This window comes from Nothoprocta perdicaria, unplaced genomic scaffold (genome assembly GCF_003342845.1).
Source record: "Nothoprocta perdicaria isolate Ctin4 unplaced genomic scaffold, notPer1 scaffold_258, whole genome shotgun sequence".
Classification (NCBI taxonomy): Eukaryota; Metazoa; Chordata; class Aves; order Tinamiformes; family Tinamidae; genus Nothoprocta; species Nothoprocta perdicaria.
In genome coordinates, this window is record NW_020455486.1 from 564,325 (window position 1) to 582,425 (window position 18,101).

Below are 18,101 nucleotides of genomic sequence, written 5' to 3' on the forward strand. Positions count from 1 at the left end.
ACCTCTGCACTTGCGGCATTATTGTGCTTATTGCTAGGATAAGACATTATTTCTTCCTTTCCTATTTTCCTGCAAAGGTGTTTTCATGAACTGCGGAACTGCCTTGTTATGCCTGTGTGAGGGAAAATCTGAGGGGAGAAATATTCTATAAATTTTATTTCCTGCATGTGAAGAAGTATGTGTGTGTGTGTAAGAGAGAGGCAGGGGGAGATAAAAGTTGATCTTGCCTTTCTTCACACTCTTCCCCACTACATTTATGGGGAGGGGGGAAAAGAATCCATGTTTTGGAATAGGGGTCTGTGGATGAGAGCACCCGGGTGCCCGGGCTCCTGGGCCAGGGCACGGCCGTGGGCTTCRTCAGGGGCAGGAGGGACCAAGTGGTGTTTGTGACCAAGTGTGTGGCAGCGGCCGCCAGGAACCCTCCGCGTCRCCGCCAGCCGCCTCGGGAACGAGAGGCCGCTTCTGTGACCGTCTTTCCCCCTTTCTTTTTGCCTATTAATAACCTGGTGCTCAGGAGGAGGAGGAGTCGGGAGCGAGGAAATGCCAGACATCTCCCCCCGCCTTTCCCTCTTCCTCCCCTTTCCAGTGAGAAAATCCTCTCCAACATCCGTGGGAAGTTTTGTTACATCTTAGTGTTTGCGGGATGAAGCTYGCCCTCGGGCACAGTGATTTTGGGGCATGGCCGCCTTTTGGTCGGTTGTTTTCCAGTGATTTTCATCCCATGAGAGATGTGCTTCCAATCCTGATCATTTATTTGCAGAGGGGAGGAACTGTCCCCTGCCCCTGAAATGCTGGGGCCTTGATAAATTTAGCAGACTCTGCCCTTGGCAGATATAGAAGCAATATGTCACTGCAGTGATCGTAGCATTCTAGGAAAGCCTAAGTCAACATTGCTTGTTTTGCATGTCGCCCTTTAGCAACAGTCTCTCAATTTCCAGTCACAAAATATTACATGATGTGAAGGGGGAGAAAAAAGTTTAGGGTAAAGAAACCCTTTGATACTTGGCATTGACAGAATCTGAACTGCAGCATTTGTTGTCTGTGTCGAGTCTGYGCTCTGCACTTTTGACCCAAGAAAAAAATCTGGCTCTACGCTTAAACATGTTTTTTTGTTGTTGTTGCTTTGTTGTTGTTGTTTTTTTATATAATTAATTTCTTTGCCTGCTGCTTTTGGCTCTTTCAGTGCTGACATCATTATCTTCCAGTGCCTCAGGACAGAAAAATGGCACATGGGATGCTGCATATGGGCTTGATAGCAAAAGCAGAGGGAGGCTGCAAAACACTGACTGATGAAATTATTCATAAGTGTTGACGGTGTTGCTAATGAATGGATGGTGCTTACCAGGGAAGAGAAATTAAATGGTAGACATATTGTTGCGTTCTTCCAGGCCCCTTTAATCATCCCGTGGCTTTGAGTGAGTTCAGCTGATGATGTTGTGAGCATCCCAGGGATCCTCGTGTGCTCCTGTCCACTGCACAYGGGGGCAAACTGCGGGACTTTGGGGCACAAGCTGGTGCTGGAGCATCCAGAGCCTCCCTCTGGCACCGCTGCCCTCCCCGCTCTTGAGGGCTGAGGTTACACTTGGCAGAAACCTTCGAYTGGTGCAACAAACTCGGCTTTCCCTTGGTTCCCCCACAGGACGTCCTGAACGTGGAGTGTGAGCTGTGCTTTTGCAGCCCGGCCTCGCAGCCGCACGGCGTTGGCRTAAGCTCCAGCTCCTGTTATTACACTGCAGGGCGAGGATGACTGCAAGTGAGAGAGATGAGGGAGAACGCTTGTTCCCTCCACTATATTTGCTTTGTCCCTTTTCTTTTTTCAACTTTCAGTATCTTTTTTTTTTTCTTCCTCACTGGCATTTCTTTTAAAGCAGGACTTGTCTACCACGTTACTAAAGTCACATTTTGGCCACCAGAAGTCGTGTCGTTTCTGAGAAGCTCTGAGAACTGAGCAAGTGCCACCGCTTGGCTCCTTTGTACCCCAGCAACCAGAGACCCCCTCCCGTTGACTGGGGGTTGTCCCTGGGCTCGAGAGGGTCCCCTGTGAGCAGTGCATCTTCCATAGAAATAGCAGCAACTGTAACTCCAAGGGGCCCTATGCGCTCTTAGCTTGTGCACCCGTTGCCGCTCCCCTGTAGCTGAAGGGCCTCAAGAGTGGCTGCGAGTGATTTGATTCTAAATATACTTYGTAATTGTTGTGTGACGGGCTTTTATGGGGTGCGTCGCGTTGTGTGCCTTGCAGCGAGTCAGTCTGCATGTCATTCTTAACCACAGAGCAACATGTCTTGGTTTAGGCAGACCAGAACACTTTTTAGACTTTTAAATGTCTGGCAATGTACTAAAAAGTTAATTTTACTGCAGTTGGAGGAGGGGTAAGCAGCTGAAGCAAACATTACCTGTAGGTTCGCTAGAACAGAGGTTTGCTTTCAGCTTGGTTTAGATAAGGTGAAGTTAAAGACAAAGCTGTTCACTGCTTTCACACTAGCTCGCAGATCTAGATCAAGGACAGTCTTCCCCGTAGTCTTCCTTCCTTTTTGGTAGATAAAGACTAACAGCAGAATGTTAATCACAGAAACACACTGAATGTCCCAATTCCTCTCTCCATGAGCTCTGCTGTGAAGCTTTGGATCTCTCTTAGCCTCTCTTGGCACTGCAGGCGGCTCTTAAAGTAGGTTTTATTTTAAGTGGAATTGTTGTGTTGGCCATAGGCTCATCCTTTGTGTTTCTGCTGAAGAACTCACTGTGTGTGAGGGCTGCGGTGAAAGATGTCAGGGAAGCTTCTTACCTTTGACTTGCAGCCACTCAGTATCGATAGAGCAGCACTGCTAGAAAATAATTTAAAACTAATTATTTTTAGGACATAGATTTCTTTGTAAAAATTTGCAAAATAGATACCAGTAAATATCTTAATCAGGATCAATTTTGATGAAGGAGGGAGTATTTTCAGCTTATTGCTGTTATGACTGACATTTTGTGTGTGACTGACTTTTGTTTCTTTTTTTTTTGCTTTTCTTTTTCCATTTTGCAGCTGAACTGGAGTTTGTTCAAATCATCATCATCATAGTGGTGATAACTGTTATGGTGGTGGTTATCATCTGCCTGTTGAACCATTACAAACTCTCGACACGCTCCTTCATCAACCGACAGAGCCAGGGCAGAAGGCAGGAAGAGGCTTTGCAGACGGTGAGTAYGAGCGCCCCAAACCACCTTCCTTCTCATGCTTTACTGGTCTGTGTCACAGGCTCCCGAGAAGCCCCCTTATGAGCAACTGCCCCCAAAACTTCTGTTTTCTGCCGCCTCCTGTAGCTGGGTTTGTTGTGGCTGTACTTTTCAGTGGGCTAAAACGGAGAGCCTGAACTCAGCTTGTTTTTTTGCAGCTTTATTTTGCATATGGGGGCTCYGTTATGAAGTCCTGTGTGCTGCTGCTGCTGCTGCAGTTTCAAGGGGAGCGGAAGAGGAGTGAACAGAAACCACCTGGGGTGTGAAGAGTTAAATATATGTTGCTGTAACTATCTCTGTATTTATTAATCTCTTCCTGGAGTTTTACCAGTATTGCTGTTTTGTGAAACTGCAATAACAGTTTGCTGGATTGAAATGCCTAGGAAAATACAGCATTTCATCTGTCTCGTTGCAGCAGCAAGAAAATATTAGTCAAATGATCTCTCCCCGGAGAGCTGGGATGGTTAAGAAGCCTTGTTACAGGTCTGAAGGCCTCAGATTGAAACTGAGTCAAGTCTTGCAGAAAGGCTGTGCCCAGCCGAGCCCTTAACTTGGCTTGTGAGCCAGAYGTTTACCAGTTGGGATCCATTGCTGTCTTGTTGGGGTTAACCACACAGTGTCCCTGACCTTGATATCCCCCCAAGCTCGCAGTGCCACAGTGTCCCGCGCTGTTGTGGGGAGATCCTTTCTCACGTACTCTTGGTGTCCACRGAGAGAGACGCTCCTGGCCCCTTTGCTGCCTGCCACGGCCGTTGGGAGCGGAGCTTCTGCGATGCAGTGAGCTCCTAACAGCAGCACGGGMTTTGCTGCTTGGCTTGACTGTCCACAAAAATCATGTAATTTCAACTGGAAGGCACAGTCCCCTAATAGTTTAAACCTGGCTAAGCCTCACTCCTCTTTCCACTGCTGTCTTGTGTTCCCATCTCTCTGTGCTCCTTGGGGAGCTGGAGAGGCTTCAGGGAGCTCATCTGGCTGCAAACTAAGTGCTTTTTTGGCCCGGGTAGATGGCAGCCAGATCAGCGCGTGGAGCGTGCGGACGGAGTGGACTCAAGCGGAGCCCAGCGGGAGCAGGAGGAGGCGGGAATGATGTGGGCTCAAGCGGAGCCCAGCGGGCACAGGCGCAGGCAGGAACGGCGGCACCGGGATTGACCCTGCCACCCCGATCATTCACAAATACTTCGTAGCAATTTGGCCACAAAGGAAATTAGAGCTGTGAAACTTCAACCTTGTGGACTTCTGGGCAGGAAAAAATGGTCAGATTAATTTGAGAATTTCTGTGAAATGGACACAGTAATTGAAGAGCCACACTTCTGGCTGAAAAATGTTGGCTATAATTGCTACAAGTAGTGCCTAAAATGAAATAATTTGAGATAAAGGAAACGTATTTTTGTCTTTGGAAATCTTTTAAAACTGCAATAAGCTGTCAAATGCATGAAGTAACCTATTATTTTCTTTGTATGGTTCATTAGTATTGTCTGTTATTAGAGTGAATTGGGCCTTTCTCTTGGAAGCAAGGGAGGAAACATCATTTTTCTGTGATTAATAACATGTGATTAGACAGTGGGAACTCAGGGGCTGCTTTCGTATCCAAAACTGCTCTTAAATCATTTTTAAAACATTGACTCAGTTTCATTTTGATGGCACCCATGTAAGTAATGATAATCATAGTCAAGTGAGCAATTAATAGGAATCGATGATTGGTTGGCAAGAACTGGTTACTAATTCTTCTGAGGACTTCCTGGTACAGGTTTGTCATCACTGTTGCGCGTCTGGGTTTCTGATAAGCCAAACTGTTCTTAAAAGATTATCGTATTTATGCAAAACAGGACTTCAGTGTTCTCTGAGATCTGAGATGTCACACGTGATTTTTCCTTTGTCTTAGATGTTAGAAGGAAATTCTGATGGAAACTAATAATGTGCTATTCTCAGCACAAATAATCAAAGCAGCATAAAATGCATGAAAACCAGGAAATGAAAGCATTTGTTCTGTGAAATGAAACTGGAAATGACCAGTCCATTTCATTGTCCAAAGCTGAGTGAATTGTACAAAGTAAAGAGATAGCAGGAGTCGTAAAACACAGGATAGATTATACATTTCTAAAACACATTCTCATTTTAACCAGGCAGTGTTGTTGGGTACGTGAATGCTGTGGGTAACTGGGATGCTTCCAAGGGAACAAGGTTTTTATGGTATCTAGATTCTGAAAACAGGCTGAAAGGTTTATTAACTACTGGTGTCTAATGAAAATCCCATTGTGACTCAGGCCTTTTATTGTCTGAGAAATGGTGAATGAAAATAGAGGAAGTTAGCAGTGCTGCCTGAAAAACAAAGTAAATGAACTGGCTGTTGGCCAGTTCCTGCAGTTGACTCTGAAGTGAAACCTCCTGCATGTTAGCTCCAAAGGTGCATCCAGAGATGGAATCCAGCCTCCTTGATTCAGTGGGGTGTATTTTTCCATGGATGTGTTCAGTTTTGTTCTTTTTTCTTAAGCTGCTCCTCTTTCTAGATAATCGTGTGTTCCAACAGCTGAACTTCAGCTGAGTTGCACAGGTTTCTGGTGCCCTAAACACCCAATACTCAACAGCTGATATTTTTTATTTTGGCTCTTTTAGGAAGTGCAGTGCAAGTGGACCAAGTGAGTTCTCCTGAGCACCTTTATAACCAAGCTCACTCCTTTAAAATTCATTGAGTCAGGTCTCCAAATTAATGAAGAAAAAGCTGTCCATATGGGTTTCTTCTGTGTCTGGCTAAACTTCCTTCATGGAAGGAAAAAAGTGTGGAATTAATGTGATAAAAGAACATGAAATATTATTAGACTCACAAATGTTAGTGAGACCCGAAGGGCAGAAAAGGGACTGACCCCAGACGAAGTATCAGGGGTTGCTCTATGGCAAATGCATGCTGAAAAGTAGGTGCTACACTCTTGTCCTGCAGATGTACTTCCCTTTGTGTTCATCAAGATCTCCTCTTTCTTTTCTTCCTCCCCTTTTCATCCCTTCTAGGGTCTCGTTATCTTCCAGAATTTTCCTTGATCTGTCTCTGTTTGTTTATGTGTTACTTGGTTAGTGTGGTGGGACCCGAGATCACCCCTTGGGCAGGGTGATCAGAGTGCTCAGAGACACTGTTTCCTGCAGGGCCTTTGCTGAGGCCTCCTGCCAGCCCTGCGTGGCCAGCCCCGCACCCCGCTGGCTTCTCGCGGGGATATTAGGACCTGTAAACCCCACGGGCTCCATCACTCCAGGGGGAGGTCAACCACGGCTCTCRTTTTAGCAGGAGTAGGAGTTTTGGCAGCGTTAGCGGTGCGGGAYGCAGCGGTGCCGAGCGGCAGCCGCGCTGATGCGAAAGGCAACGCGACGCGAGCGCTGCGTGCGGCGCTCAGCGGTGTCCCTGTCACCACGAGTGCAGTATTAACCGTTTCCCAACCCTGGAGGATCCCCAGGGAGCGCTGGGCTTTGCCGTGGGGGGCGATCCCTGAGGTGGGGAGCTGGGGGGCAGGCGGCAGCCGGCCACGCGTCCCCACACACACTGCGGCCAGAGCCGCTTCCATGCGGAAGCAGGAGCTCTCCCTGCAGAGGGGCGGCCGTGGGGGACCGGGCACTGGGAGCTGCTGCCCGAGCCCTGCAAGGATCCGCGTTGCATGGGGAGGGCAGCATGGTCCCTGACCTGATGGATTCTGCTGGGACGGGGATAGTGCAGCCCAGGGACTGCCATGGGGCCACCCTGTGTGCTGGGGCAAAACCGAGATAAACCTCATTTCCTGATGATGAACTTGGTGTCATCAGGGGTGATTTCCAGGAGGACACTGAGGGAAAGCAAATCTGAGAAGCACTTTCAGATTTGATGCTCATGGGGAGATGTTGAACGAGCTTCCGATGCTCCTCCACTGATTCCTTCTCCCTGTCCTGGCCRCTTGTTGCCTGGTGTCTTTCTTCTCTTCCAGCATGGATATTGAAAGAGTGCGGAGCAGCCGGCCGCGTGCCCCACAGCTCCTGCGTGCCCCACAGCAGGTTTTAGCCCTCCGGCCGCCCACATGGGCAAGAGCGGGCCACGAGGGCAGTTGCAGGAACACTATGCTCCGCACTGGAGCTAGTGCAGCAGCCCTTGTGGGGCAAAGAGAGGAGGGAATCAGGAGGGCGGCAGGGAACACTCAGCAGTGCTGACAGCCGGAGGGCTCCCAGCGTGCGACGCCGGCGCTGGGGAGCTGGAGAAACACCGGCCTTAGAGCATCAAGTGGCAGAAATAATCACTGTGACCGCAGCTCTAGGGAGGCAGGCGACAAGTGAGAGGTTTGCTTCTCCCCATAATTATTTCTCTCTTGCTTGCAGCTCCTCTCTTTGGCGCTGTGTGCGCCCTGCCCGGCACTCCAACCTTCCCTGCCCTTGGGCCACACAGCCTGAAGGGAAAGAGGAGCCTCTCTGCAATGCTTGTCATTCTGCTAGGGCATACACAACAGTTGTGCTCTGCTTAGGCTCAGAGGGAAATGCTGTGATCTTCAGAGCAGGGACGGTCTGTATAACTCAAGAGCAAGCAGAGAGGAAGGACCTGTGAGCCTTGGCTTCCCGGAGTATTTTAAGTAACCCGCTGCTTTAACCTGGTATAATATATCACTGCCACCTAGGGCCAAAACCAGAAACTACACCTGAAGCACTTCATCTGCAGAAGGCAAGTGTGTGTTAAAAATGAAACAAACGAGSTTAGGTAAGGGCAAAAGAGGTACCTTTAATGTGAAAACAAATAAAAAAGAGGCAGAGAATAAATTAGTGCCTCCAGTGTGTTTCAGTGAATGAAAAACTAGCTTCTGCTTCTCAGGTGATATAATTTAAGACAGTTCTATTTGTCAGAAATGTAAAAATGGAAAGAATTTTCCACAAGAGAAACAGTAAATAAGCAAGGTAAACACAGAATATATGTACAGAGCCAGGGGAGGGCTGGCAATTGAAAACTGAACCCATCCTAAATCAGTTGGAGCTTTTCAAACCACCTGAGGACTGGAATATCCACTTGATCAGAAGGTAATAGGCTTATTTGGAATTTGTATCATATAGGTTGCTTTTGCTTCATTACACTTTGAGAGGTTTTTCTTACTGAGCATAGTGTTTTTGTTTGTAGTTTGGTTTGAATGACAGACAGACAAAATCAGTCTTCCATCAAGTCTGTCTCTTCTGGAGCCAAATTGGCTGGATGGCACTGCATGCTCCGGGAAGCAGGAATGGCCTTGAAGAGTCACCTTCCTAACCTCTTTAATTCTGGAAGCTTTAAATCTTTGTAAAATACAAATTAAGCAAATTAGCTTAGGTTTATCCAGTCTCATAAGTTTTAAAGCTTGACTTAAATAATCAGTACCTTAAGATAATTAAGTAATCACCCAGCGTGATTTATCAAATGCTACTGTTATTTCAAAAGATAATCCTCCAAATTTGTTCCATAAATTATCCTTGAACCTAAGAGCATCTAACGGGCAGCAAAAGACTTAGCTGGAACCCTAAGATTTTTCTTCCTTTGGTGTTATTTGCAGGGTCGGGATTTACCACAAAGACTCAATCTTTTTCATTCCAAAACCTAATCATGTTGGAAATTAATACAGTTTATAGAAAAAAAATGTGTCTGCTTCTTCTTGCTTTTCATTGTAAATATTAAAACTCAGGTCTGAATGCTTTGGGTCTGTTTCAGACAGAGGAAATTGAAGTGTGTGAGGTTAGCTATTGGGTGCCTGTGAGCAACAGATCAGTGATACAAGAAGATTCCCACAGGAAAACTGGGTAAATTCTTGCACCAGCTACGTGGGCTTTGCACATCCATATCTACTGCCTAAACTGCAAGAGCAGGAAGGAAGTGCCCTGCTCTTATTTTTAATACTGATTTCATTCTCGGTTTTACTATGACGAGAACATGCAGAGAGGCATTTACATACATTGTACTGGAGCAAGAAGCTCCAGGAGAGGCAGATTTCATTTGGCTCCTCAGTGATTCTACATATTTGACTGGAGATTTCGTTCAGAGAGAATGGGAACCTTACCTCCCCTGCAGAGAGATACCCTCACCTGCCCTAGGTGCAGCAGTTAGAGAAAACCAAACCTCGGACAGTCACATCTGATCTCCTTGGGCGATGTGCTTCCTGCAGGGCCACTGCAACCCTGTGGGTTGTCAGGCTCAGGCAGGAATCAGAAGACAGGGTGGTATTGGCTGATATATTCAAAACTTTAATTCCTGTCTTTAAGAATAGCCATGTAGTTTAGAAACGTATTTTTAATAAATTGCTTGGCAAGAGAAGTATGTTTGCTCTGTTGAAAGATCTAGGAATCTGTCATTCAGATCTGTCCTGAGGTTCTCACAGGCTGGAGTTCAGCTGCTTCTCCAGCACTTCTGCCTCCTCGCGTAGAGAAGCTCTGGTGAGAGTGCCCTGGGCTCCATAGCCTTGGCCCGGGTGTCCCAGCACCCCTGTCACACTCTGTGCGGTCCCTGCARCTCCTCTAGTGCCTCTAGGCAAGGTCTTTCCTCGTACGGGGATTCCGGTGTSAGCAGTGAAGGCCTGAGCTCCTCTAGCAGGAGGTGGTTTCTGTTGGACGTGCCTGGTGCAAGGTCTTGTTCCCAAGTCTGCAGGTACAGATCCAGGGTCCTCTCAGCGCAGGGAGGTCTTCCCAGATACCTCCTTGTGCCCTCATCTCTTCTTGCTCCCCTGCTTTAGGTGAGATGGGTCTTAGGCTGGGAATCCATGTTTCTGCTTCCACATCCCAACTCTCTCAAGTCTTCAGTAACTGCAGTGTTGCTGCTGGCAGCTTTCCTTTCTGAGCTGGCTCATTTTTGTTCTACTTTCCTCTGCTTTGAGCCTGAACTGAGACTGAGTTGGCTGCATGAAATGTAACGCTCCACGCTACCGTATTTTTCAAACCGTCACCCAGAGGATACTGCTGCTGGGCTACATATGGCCCATAGCTTGTGAGCTGTTGACTGAGCGCTTTAGCTTTGACTAATATGTTTTACTTAATAATTGCAACAGGCTGGGAGCCTGCTTGGTCAGCTACTGATAACTTGGTTGTCTTTAATTGTGCAAATACGCCCTCAGATATTTCAAAATGAGGGTATCTATGTGATGGAGTGGTGGTGAGTACTGGAGCCACTGCAGTTAGACAATTATTATTTCTGCTGCAGACAAAATTTAATATATCCACAGCAGCATGTGAATCTGCCTTTGTCCTTCATATCAGGTTATTCCAAATGAGGTCATTTGCAAAAGGAAGTTGGGAATAATCACACTTGTCAGTCTCCTTCTGAATCTGCTTCCAAGGCTACAAAAGAAAAGTACTTGGCCAACTTGGTTATTTGAAGCATTTCCTTAGCAGCTGATTCCTGCGGGGAATGACTCTTGGAGCAGCTCTGGTCCCTGTCCGTCACAGAAGGCCTGTGGTCTTGCACTGTCATCACGATCTTCCAGCTAGGTCTGTTTCTGCTTCTGAAATACACTGAGAGGTGCTGCAGTGAAAAAAAGCAGGAGGGTAGGATTTGACATCGGTCCATACAGAATAACATCTTTTGGGACAGCACGCATTTTCTTTCCTTTTGCTTTGTCTGTAGAATCATAAGACTTGATTTATCTCCAGGAAAATGGTCATGGCCATTTAATGTTTTGATATCTCTTTTTTTGTACTAGATTTGAATTTCTGTGCTTCATAGCTTTTCTGATGTGTTTTTTTCAGCCTTGAAGTTTTCAAGTAAAATAAAACCTTTGCAGTAGTTACTGCTACTCTAAAAATATGGAAAAGAAAACATAAAAATGCACCTTCAGTGGTTTTCCCTTGTTGACATGTTCTTCTTCGTCCTTTTACTGTGCCTTGAGTGTAAAGTGTTAGAGCAGGCTTTCAAGCCACAGAAGAGAAAATACTCCAGCCTGAGAAGATGGTTGGGGAAGTGGTTGTTGAGGGGAATTGRTGGCTGAAACCTCGGTTGCTTAATTGCTGTTCATGGTGGGAATTGGGCAACTGACAGTTTTGACCAGAGCACTCCTGCCTTCGGAGGAACATCCCCGCAGTGAGATTGCAGACGTGAGGCCCTGTGGATCTGTGCGCCTCGCTGGGAAGCCGAGATCCTGGYGGGCCGCTCCACCGGACCTGCCGGCCTTCCCGGTGCGGCCGCCTTGCGTTGGGAGGGCGCAGGGACGCAAGTGGACGGAGGGCACAGGGACGCGCTCCACGTGGAAGCGCTGGGAGCTGCTGGCCCCGCACTCTTCCCAGTGCGTCCAGCCCTGCTTGCTGGCCACGGGCTCCCGGCCCGTGAGCACCCCGGTGCCGCCGCCGCGGCGCTTTTGTCTGCGCTCWGCACTCGCTGTCACCAAGGGCTGGGGGCCACGTATGTGCTTGCTCATCACCCTTACGTAGATGGAGGCAACCGGCTGTTACAAGCTGACTGCTCTTAAAAGAGATGTAGTGCTGAGGTAAATGACCATGTGGCGTATTAATTTTTTGCTTTTGTTTTTTTTTTTCTCCGTTCCAGGAAGGGTGCTTGTGGCCTTCAGAAAGCTCCGTTTCACGCCAGGGTCCTTCAGAGGTACCGATGGTTTTCTTGTTACCTTTACCAGTGTGCTGCCCTGTTCCCTGTCATGTGTATTTGCCCCCTCTTGAAAACATACCCGCTATTTAGTAAACAAAACTTTACCCTATCTGAGCCTGTCTTACTTACATTTTATAAATGTCTCAGACTTTCTCACTAGGCCCTTACCTTATGTCTCCCCTGCATCAGCAGCTCCCTGTATCACAGTAGGCCTTCACAGGTGAGTGGTGGAGGCGCCAACAATTGGCTCAGTAATTGGAGCATTCAGCAGAATATGGGAGACCACTTATTCTCCTGCCTGTGTTTTCCTGTTACAAGTAACTTGTCCACTAGGTTAAAGACTTCTTCTAATTCCTCTTTCTCTGTGGCCCGGCTAATTTTAATATAAAACGCATGTGGAAGCTTCTCCAGGTGAGTGCTGTAATTATTAGGGTTCAGCAAACAAGAATCCTCTTGTCCTTGCCCCGTGAGTGTTTACAGTAGCAGTGCAAACAGAAAGGCTTCAAAAGGCAGGAATGACTGACCTTCCACCCCACAAATTGGGAACGTCTTGAAAGCAGAGGGTAGCAAGGCTACTACGAAGCCTGAGGTGTGGGTTGGAACCCCTTCAGCTAATGTAAAAATTGAAAGAATTTATGTCTTCTGGCAAGTCTTTTAGCTGCTAAGCTTGTTAGCAAAAGTTGGGGTGTGTTTTTTGCTACTCTGATGCCTCCTTCTAACCCCTTCCTGCATTCCTCCATGCCCCAGGCTTTCAAAGAAAGGAATGGTGTTCTCCTTGGTTTTACCTGCCTAAAGAGGCTCTTTAGGGCAAATTTCAAGAGGGAGGCGGGACATAACTGCTGGAAATAGAAAGGTTAAGTAGCAGCAGTCATCTTTGGATGGACATGGGCAGGGTTTACAGCACCTATCACCAGTGTTTCCTGTCACGCAGCCAGTGCAGCCCTCTGCTCCACCTGCTCATTTGTGGTTCCGGGCTACGTCGTTCTCCTTAATTTAACAGTGAATCTTCCTGGTGAAGAGGCCAGGGCTAAAGACCCTGCATGGGCCTAAAAATGAGAACAGCAACTCAATGGATCTAGATCTCAGAACTAGGGGCATGAATATGTGTCTGGAGCAGACTGAGCAGAAGCTCCTGAATTCTTCTTCTGGCAAATCCTGCCCTTCTTCAGGGCTTAAATATGCCAGAGATATGGGTTTTTTTTTGTTGTCAACTCACAACGTAGAAGCCTTTTAGATCCCCACTGGAGGCTGAGCTCTGACTAAGAACTAAGGGGGAGGACAGCTGGTAGCGAAGGTGTGAGATATGCTTGACCTTTCTATAACTGTGCTAAAATGACCATCTGAATTCTTTGGTAATGTCGTGTATTATATTAGCTTCCAGTAGGAGGTGGAGATTCAGCCTGCAGCTGAAATTCAGCACCGAGACGTTTTCATAAAAGTAATTAATTTTCAAAGCTGCAGAGAAAACCAGCCTGGAGTATTTCACTGTGTACACAGACACATTTTTTTTTTCTCTCCGTTCTGCATGTTTTCCCAATGTCAGAAGGAGCTGTGTGGGGTCTTCATCTTCCCTCTTGGGGCTGTTCTCAAATGCCTTGTGCCAGATGCCTCCCCCAGCTCCTGCCTTTCCTTTCCATGCCAACACGCACGTGAGCCCACGTGCGCGCCCGATATCCGCTGCGTTCAGCCTCCAGGCGGGCGCCGCGGCGGCCGGTCCCGTCGCTTGCTGGCGAGGGGCGCCGCGGCGCGTGGCTCAGCCGCCCCTTTCTCTCCTCCCGTTTCAGATCATGTACGCCCCCCGGCCCCGGGACAGGTTCAGCGCCCCGTCGTTCATGCAGCGGGACCGTTTCAGTCGCTTCCAGCCCACCTACCCCTACATGCAGCATGAGATCGACCTGCCTCCCACCATCTCGCTCTCGGACGGCGAGGAGCCGCCGCCGTACCAAGGCCCGTGCACGCTGCAGCTGCGGGACCCCGAGCAGCAGATGGAGCTCAACCGGGAGTCCGTGAGGGCGCCGCCCAACCGGACCATTTTTGATAGCGACTTGATAGACATTTCCATGTACAACGGGGGCCCCTGCCCGCCGAGCAGCAATTCGGGCATCAGTGCAACCACSTACAGCAGTAACGGGAGGATGGAAGGGCCGCCCCCGACGTACAGCGAGGTCATGGGGCATTACCCGGGCTCCTCCTTTTTCCATCACCAGCACAGCCACGCGCCTCCCCCCTCGCAGAGGGGCAGCAGACTTCAGTTTCAGCAGAACAATTCAGAGAGCACAACAGTCCCCAGCAAAGGCCCAGACAGGAAAGGAGGGAACCTGGTCTAAGTTCCTCGGCCAGGCGCGTTCGAACTGAAGACGAGAGGCGTTCGAGGAGGGCGACGGAGAAAGACGCCCCGCTCTGGTGCACAGGGCTGTTGCGTCTCACGGGGTACAACTTAGTAAAACCAAACGTGCGCAAACCAGGCCTTTGTTTCTGATTCCTTTCAGGGGAATTGCATGATGCAAAACAGCTAGAGAGAAACACAAACTTCCATTCGGTTTGTCTACGAGCAGTGTTGCAGGGAAGAGGGGGGGATATATTATTTTTTTTTAATAAACTATTTCAATTATTTAATTCTAAAAAGTAAAAACTTAGCACAGAAATGAGGCTTGTACAGCCTGTTTTATACTCACTGAATGGCAGAAATAAGAAGAAGAAAAAGAAGAAGGTTTTACTAGATAAGTGGGGGAAGAATTGGCCAGTTTGCTTTTTTTTTCTCCCAGGGTGTGGATTTTTTTAATATGAGACAAAATTCCTGTTTTGTGTGCCAAGGTATAAAAAGTTGAGAACTTAGATGAATGCAAGGAATTAATTTGTGTTGTGATAAATGTGTTTTTAAAAGTTGCACTATCTTAATGTTTAAAAAAATATATATGAGGGAACTGTTTTATGTGAAGTTCTTCTATATGTTGTCTTTTCACCTGTGGAATAATGATGGAGCCCAGAAGTAATCCAGAGGAGGTTACTCCCTCTTCTCCCCCCCCGCAACCCCGGGTTTGTTAGAGCAAGGGGACAGGATTTAGTCTAACATCTCTTGACTAATAAAAATCAAGAAATACAGGGACATTTAACTTGTCTTTGCAATAATTTGCATTCAAATAACAGTGCATCAATGGAGTGTCTTGCAGACTTTTGGCTGGAAGGAGACAAATATGAATTCCCAGCATTTTCCATCCGTTAAGAGTTTAGCTATGATGCGATTTAGACTTTGTTTCATAAAAGGCAAAACAAAATCCCAGATGTGCTAATTTATATTGATTCTAACTAAGTGCTGCCATTCTTTTCCTTTTCTTAATGCAGTATCATCAGTACTTAAGGTTTTAGAAGTTTCTGTCCTCACTGTAGTCTGCAATGTACTTAGTCACATATCATGGCATTATGCAATAAATTGTTTAAAAAATGCAAAGTGGGGCTCTCTTTCCCCTGCAATGCTGTTAAAATACAAGAGACTGTTGTGCGTTTCACTCCCCATTTCGTCTTTTAGACACTTCTGTTCAGCCCTGGAGACCTGTGGCGTTGCAATGAGTGGGCTTTGGTGGCTGCAGCCCGCGGATGCGGCAGATGCTGCACATCCCTGCAGGGGACTCGGGAGCACCAGTTAATGTCACAGCAAAACACTGGCCTTTGGCTGTGGGCCCTCCCATACCGACCCTCCTCCGCGCACGTCATCCCGTGGATGCAGGCAGGATCGTGCCTGCGGGTAACGATTGCTAATGTATTAACTGGGTGTTCGTAAGCCCTAATTTTGTCACACTGATCTTAAAGGTAGTAGGAAGATTCTACCCACCTGTAAAATGGCAGGTGGGGTATTTCTTCCTTGGCTGGTTTTGTGTGGGAGCAAGTGCAGCACTGGAAGGCAGTTGAAAAATGGCGATAGTGGCATCACAAGCACATGAAAAAGCACAACTTGCACTTAAAATGCATTTCAAGAAACGGACTTAAAACCTTTAGAGTCTTAATTTGAATAGTGTCTAATATATATGTGTGTGTGGGTGCATGTGTGGGTGCGAGGGAGGTTTTCCTGTTCGAGATCTTTCCCCTTCTCCGTGCTTGCAGGCTTGGTTGGTGCGTGCTGCAGGGCRGCCCGCGCGGGGCTCCTGCGCGCCCGGCCCTCCTCACCCAACYGCTCCTTGATCTATGCAGAGTTTTAATGCCAAAACGGTGTGTGTGGGTGCGTGCCCGTGCATGTGCACAAGTTCCGTGGGTCTCGGCCTRGGTCGTTTCCTTTGTAAGCTCATTTGGTCTTGGTTGAGTTTAGAAAATATCTGAATAACCGTTGGTCTGAATATGCAGCCCCGTTTGTCGCTGTAGTTGTGTCTCGGTCGGAATCACCCTCATAGTGCAGGATAAAGCTGCCCTTTAATTTACTTAGTGTTCAGAGGGAGAGGTTAGAGACTGCATGACTGGATTCCTCCTTTTTTCTACTCAGACCCACAGGATAGGGGTTTAGGGAAGATTAGTTGCCTGTCTGTCATGTCTAGTTCCTGGGAGTAAAAGTTTTGAAATTGGATTTTTGCAGACAACCTCTGAGCATAATCGTTAGTCAAAAAAATAAAAACCCCACAAGATATTGCCTTTTGGTCTTCATTGATGTTGCTGTCCTTTGGAAGTGATCCTGTGGTCAGACAGTGCGTGTGCCTATGCAGATACTTCGCTGTTGCCTAAATGTGGATTATTCAGCCGGGAGGCCTTTGGGGCGAAGAACTGRAACTCAGTGGTTGTGTTGGCAGCGCTCACCTGGACCAGGCCCTGGCACGGGGCCAGTGGAATATGGATTTTTTCCCCATCTACAGATCTCACAGGAAYGAGCCTTGAACTTACCTTCAGGGTCACCTCTTGGGAATGTGTTTGCTTTGAAGACAGCCCCTTTGCAACCTCTGCGTGCCAGGAAATTCACACGCAGCCCATTGACCTTGTTGAGTATGAGGCATATGCAGAGTTGTCTCTTAATTTGCCTTGGCTGAGGGTTAAAAGCTGCATGGAAAAACTAACCCATTTTACCAGTTCTGTAGGAAAGGTTTATTTTAAAAAAGTTTAAAATATATTAAAAAATACTTCTGTATTGGCCCACATAATGGCTGCGATTCTTCCTGCATCTGCACAGTCCTCTGTTACTTGCTGCAAGGAAGCTTGCAGTCCGTTCATAGAGATGGGGCCAACTGTTATGGTGGTAAACATGGTATTTTCTAACCATGATTAGTTAGATCAGATTAGTGATCTTTGATTGGAACCATTGCAAAAACCTGTGTTCTCTTCCAATTTTTTTTTTGTTGTTGTGGGGAGAGAACATGCTCGATAAAAGGACAGAAAGCTAAAAGAAGGAAAATTAAAAATTAAATAGACATCACTAACAATCTGTACAGGCTTAAAAACTGGCATTCTCTTAAACTGGGTAATTTATGAAGTGTTTCTGACAAATTCCCTTTTTACAATTTCAAAGATTAATAAACTGTGCTCCAGGGCCATGCAAATGCAGCTTTGTAAACTACTAAAGATTTCTCTGAATATTGTAGAGGTGATCATATGATTGATAGCTCCATACCAGTGTTTTGTTTTAGGTGTATCATGGGCAAAAGCTAGATAACATGTGTGGAGTTTTCTATGTAATGAACCATGCTAGCCTGAATTCCCGATCTTTGCCCAGTAGTGCAACTTCCCTAGACTCAGTCTAGTGCCGTCCCCATTTTAGCAATTTTAAAGCTAAAAAATCTTCTTAAAATGTACCTTAAAACAAACAAACAAACAAAAAACCCATGATGACCTCTCTTTTACCTATCACAAAAGCTCCTTTTTCCAGAAGCTACTTGAAATGGGTCGTCTCCTGCTCATACATATGCCCCATCTTTGATGTCTTGTCCTATAATTTCCCAGGGCTGGAAAAGGCAGGGTCTGTTGCTGTGGAAAAAAGCTTTCCCTCAAGCTTTCCCAATGGCACTTGGCACTTAACTCTAATCCTGGATGTACTTTCAGCATGACTGTTGTTGCATTTGTCTCACTGCTGTGCAATTAGGCCCTTTGCATAGGAAGCACCTTCTCTTAAGAAACGAATAAGGGCTAGGAAATCTAGTCCTATTTAAGTGAGCAGTGTGAAGATCACACCTCCGTAGTGTGGGTCGCACATGCAGGATACCTGCATGTAGGTAGGTATCCTGTGTGGGTTAGGATGGCTTTGCTAAGAAGGACTCCTTCACGCTGCCCCTCATCTTGTCATTGATGAACACAGCACTTAATAAAGCTTCAAGCTGATGTGAGTTTCTTAAAACATCTTTTATTTCTTGCAAGTATGAACAGTCAGACA

The 18,101-nt window shown here is 47.0% G+C and overlaps 1 protein-coding gene across 3 annotated transcripts in view; it reads left to right on the forward strand.

Annotated features, from left to right (window-relative positions):
- LDLRAD4 (low density lipoprotein receptor class A domain containing 4) overlaps window positions 1-15,161 on the forward strand; it is a 235,267-nt gene extending 220,106 nt beyond the window's left edge. For all 3 annotated transcript variants that reach the window (XM_026040454.1, XM_026040456.1, XM_026040455.1), the window contains 3 exons: window positions 3,026-3,180; window positions 11,705-11,758; window positions 13,546-15,161. In XM_026040454.1, the coding sequence (XP_025896239.1) occupies window positions 3,026-3,180; window positions 11,705-11,758; window positions 13,546-14,088 (752 nt within the window). In that variant the 3' untranslated portion in view covers window positions 14,089-15,161. The remainder of the gene's footprint in view (window positions 1-3,025; window positions 3,181-11,704; window positions 11,759-13,545) is intronic.
- Window positions 15,162-18,101: the final 2,940 nt, after the last annotated feature.